Source organism: Sipha flava, unplaced genomic scaffold (assembly GCF_003268045.1).
Source record: "Sipha flava isolate LNK unplaced genomic scaffold, YSA_version1 75_pilon_pilon, whole genome shotgun sequence".
Lineage (NCBI taxonomy): Eukaryota > Metazoa > Arthropoda > Insecta > Hemiptera > Aphididae > Sipha > Sipha flava.
Genome location: NW_020273615.1, coordinates 2105944 through 2109321, shown reverse-complemented (window position 1 = coordinate 2109321; position 3378 = coordinate 2105944). Strand labels below are relative to the sequence as shown.

General features: G+C 23.0%; 1 protein-coding gene across 1 annotated transcript; it reads left to right on the top strand.

Annotated features, from left to right (window-relative positions):
- The first annotated feature begins 387 nt into the window (after positions 1-387).
- LOC112692648 (potassium voltage-gated channel subfamily KQT member 1-like) lies at positions 388-2850 on the top strand. Its single transcript, XM_025567381.1, has 4 exons — positions 388-595; positions 673-773; positions 1120-1276; positions 2764-2850. Exons 2-4 carry the CDS (start codon positions 751-753, stop codon positions 2824-2826), a joined length of 243 nt encoding a protein of 80 aa, XP_025423166.1. The 5' UTR covers positions 388-595; positions 673-750; the 3' UTR covers positions 2827-2850.
- The last annotated feature ends 528 nt before the right edge of the window (positions 2851-3378 follow it).

Here is a 3378-nt window from a genome sequence, read left to right as displayed (position 1 = left end):
TCCTAATCAACTGCTAAAATCAATAGATTATAATATAATCATATTATAACAATTGAAGCGGCAACCATGTTATAGATTACTTTATGATCCATGATCGTCGTCGTGAAAGATAATATAATTTTACCGTCACCACTGCAATGTGTATGTTCCATGTGAACAATAATTAATTATTGTGCTATGCTATTAATATATTTTATTTGTCAACAATTACCTATTATTTATCAGAGTTATTAACTTTTTGATAACAGATATATATTTTTTTCGTAATAAATAATAATAGTATAATACTATAATTTATTTTCGTTTTCGTTTTTGATTTCGTTATAATATTTTTATTTTTTTTTCGTTTTATTGATTGATTTTGTTATTATATTTTTTCGTTTAATAACGTTTATTAAAAACGTTTTCAAAAACGTTGTGTTTTAATACTGTAGTCCCTAATCATGCAAGTTTAAAAGTAAAATAGACACGCCTGAAGGGTCCATGATGAACAATAATAGGGATAGTCTACAAGCTCAAACTTTACCCCCACCACCGAATCCCAGAAAGGAAAATTATGATGAAGTAGTTTTCTATATAGAAGAACCAAAAACAAGTACGTTACATATTTTTGTTTGTTTGTACACGCTCTAAAAATTACCATGGGACAATTCCATTATTATTTATTTCTAGCCACTCCTAATCAGGTGAGGATACGTCAGCCAGACAAGTTCTGTAACGGAAGCGGCTAGCGACGAAGTCGACTTAGAAATGGAAACAGAACGAGTGACCACGTAAGTCGACGGTATTATTGTTGTAAGGTTTAACGAATATATTTGATATATCTGAAGTGCAATTGTAGAACGATATTTATTTATTTCCATCAAACGTTAACAGTTAAATAGTATGTCTAGAAACATAAATATTACGATTTAATATTACAAATACAAAATTATGAAATACAAATTTATTGTTATTTTCATATGTCATTTAAATAATGAATCAGATCATACTTTATTAGACATTAAATTAAAGTTCTTTTAACATTTAACTTAAAATTAAAATATTACTTTTTCTACCTATTGCTATAATTCAATTTAACAGACGAAAAAGTATATTTTACTTTTTTACTCATTATAGGTTGACTGATGTACACAAAAATACTATTCGAGCCATTAGTACGATAAAATATTTTATAGCTAGAAGAAAATTCCAAAAAGCAAGAGAACCATATGATGTATGTGATGTTATTGAACAGTATAGTCAAGGTCATTTGAACATGATGGTTCAAATAAAGGTAAATTATTATGTGACAACTATAAGATGTAAATATAATTTTAATAATTAAAAATGTATTCTCTGAAAACTGTCTATCCTACATTATGAGCAGTTTAAGTTATTGAATACACTTAAGTCATTTTATTTCTTTAGCTATTAAAATTTATTTGATACATTATTGAGTATAATATGTAATATTTATAAATTATTAATTGAATAGTATTTGCGTAAATTTTTTGGCTACAATCTAATATTTATATAATAAATAATATGTTGAATAGTTGTTTTTTTCTTCATATTTTGCATAAAAAACGAAAAAATAAATCAAAGGTAAACTTTGTTTTCATACCTATACTTAAATTATAATTATTAATTGTAATACAAGACTACAATTGGTTGAATTTAAATCAATCTATATTTTATTTATTTAAGTAATGAATCTATAAATTCTAATAATATTATTTAAAAAAAATAAATAAATATTTATATCCTTATCATAAAAATATACTGAGCGATATCATTAAATATAATTGCAGATAAAAAAGAAAAATTAATATTCTATATGTATGGTATATATTATCATGATACTTCAACTTTAATAAAATTAAAATAATCTACTATCAATAATAATTATTCAATTAATATAATTCAAAATTATAACATAATGAACATTCATGGTATGAATAAAAGCAATTAATTTAGCAATTAAAATCAAAAATTAGAAATAAAAAACTCTCATGAGTGGTAAAAGGTTTATAGTAAACTCAAAAATTACTTTAGACAAAAAGTAATAAATTTTCTAATGCTTAGACATTTTTTTCAGGCAAACTTTTTACCTGATGACTATGATGATATAGAAAAAATCTTATAAAAATGTTGTATTAAATTTCTAAATCTTAAATATTAAAGTTTAAATATATTTATAAATTTTAAAATACAAAAATGTGACAAATTGTAGTGATATTTGTTTTTTTTCATGACTTTTAAAATCATAATTTTTAATCGATATTTTACGAAGAAAAAATTAAAAAAATGTAAATTTTTCACATAAATATAAATTGCTGAAAAAACGATATAATTTGTAATTCATACCAGCTTAAATGAACGATAATTTAATTAGCATTCACTGAAGAGTTCATTAATAACTTTTTTTTTTTTTTTGAGTTGCGACGAAATCTTAATAAAAAATAAAAATCTTAGTAAACTGTTCTTTTTCTATTACTTAAGTTGCCTATTCAATCTAAAGACTCCATACTTACTCAAGCCAAAGTGAGTGTGATCAATCAAATGTTGCTATACTATCGTAATTTTTTGAATAAAAAATTATTTAGCTGTACATTTTTTTTTTTTATAATTATTTAACTTTAATTGTTTCAAAAAAATCTTTGTTTTTACAATGTTTTTTTTTTTTTTTTGTAAAAAGTTACATAATTAGATTAATAATAATAATAAAATATTTTACAAATTATTTTAACTTAAAATGTGTTAATTGTGTTATTTTATTAGATTTGTTCTAATGATACCGATAATGAAGATTCTGGAGGTAGCAAGGCACCCTGTGGCACCTGAGGCTTTAGTAACAGCAAAAATGATCAAACATTAAATAATTTTATAAATTTTAAAATAAATTCAAATATTTCTGTTATGTATTGGAACGCAACCTAACATACATAAACAAATATTTACAAGTCTTATTTAATTCCTCGACATGGTATAAAAATAATATAAGACCATCTATTTGCGATTGAGATCACTAACAAGGACGGATTTTGTTAAATTGTAATTCTATTAATTAAAAATAAAGTAAAATAAAGTGGTACTGCTCTACATTTCACATTAAACGACGATAAAAGAACATTAATATCAAGAATCTAAATTTTAGTTCAATAATTTAATATTTTCGGTAGCTTTCATTCATTTCATGATGGCTTATGTGTAATAAATGATAATAATATGTAAGGGTATTTTTCTAATGATATTGGTCATTTATGAAAACACATGGTGACAAATTCATCACTTACTTGGAATATAATTTATACAGTATTAATACGGCATTATTTTATTTTTAATTGCAAATTATTAAATTGATAAAAGAAAAAATTATTAACTTATCGTGTCCGG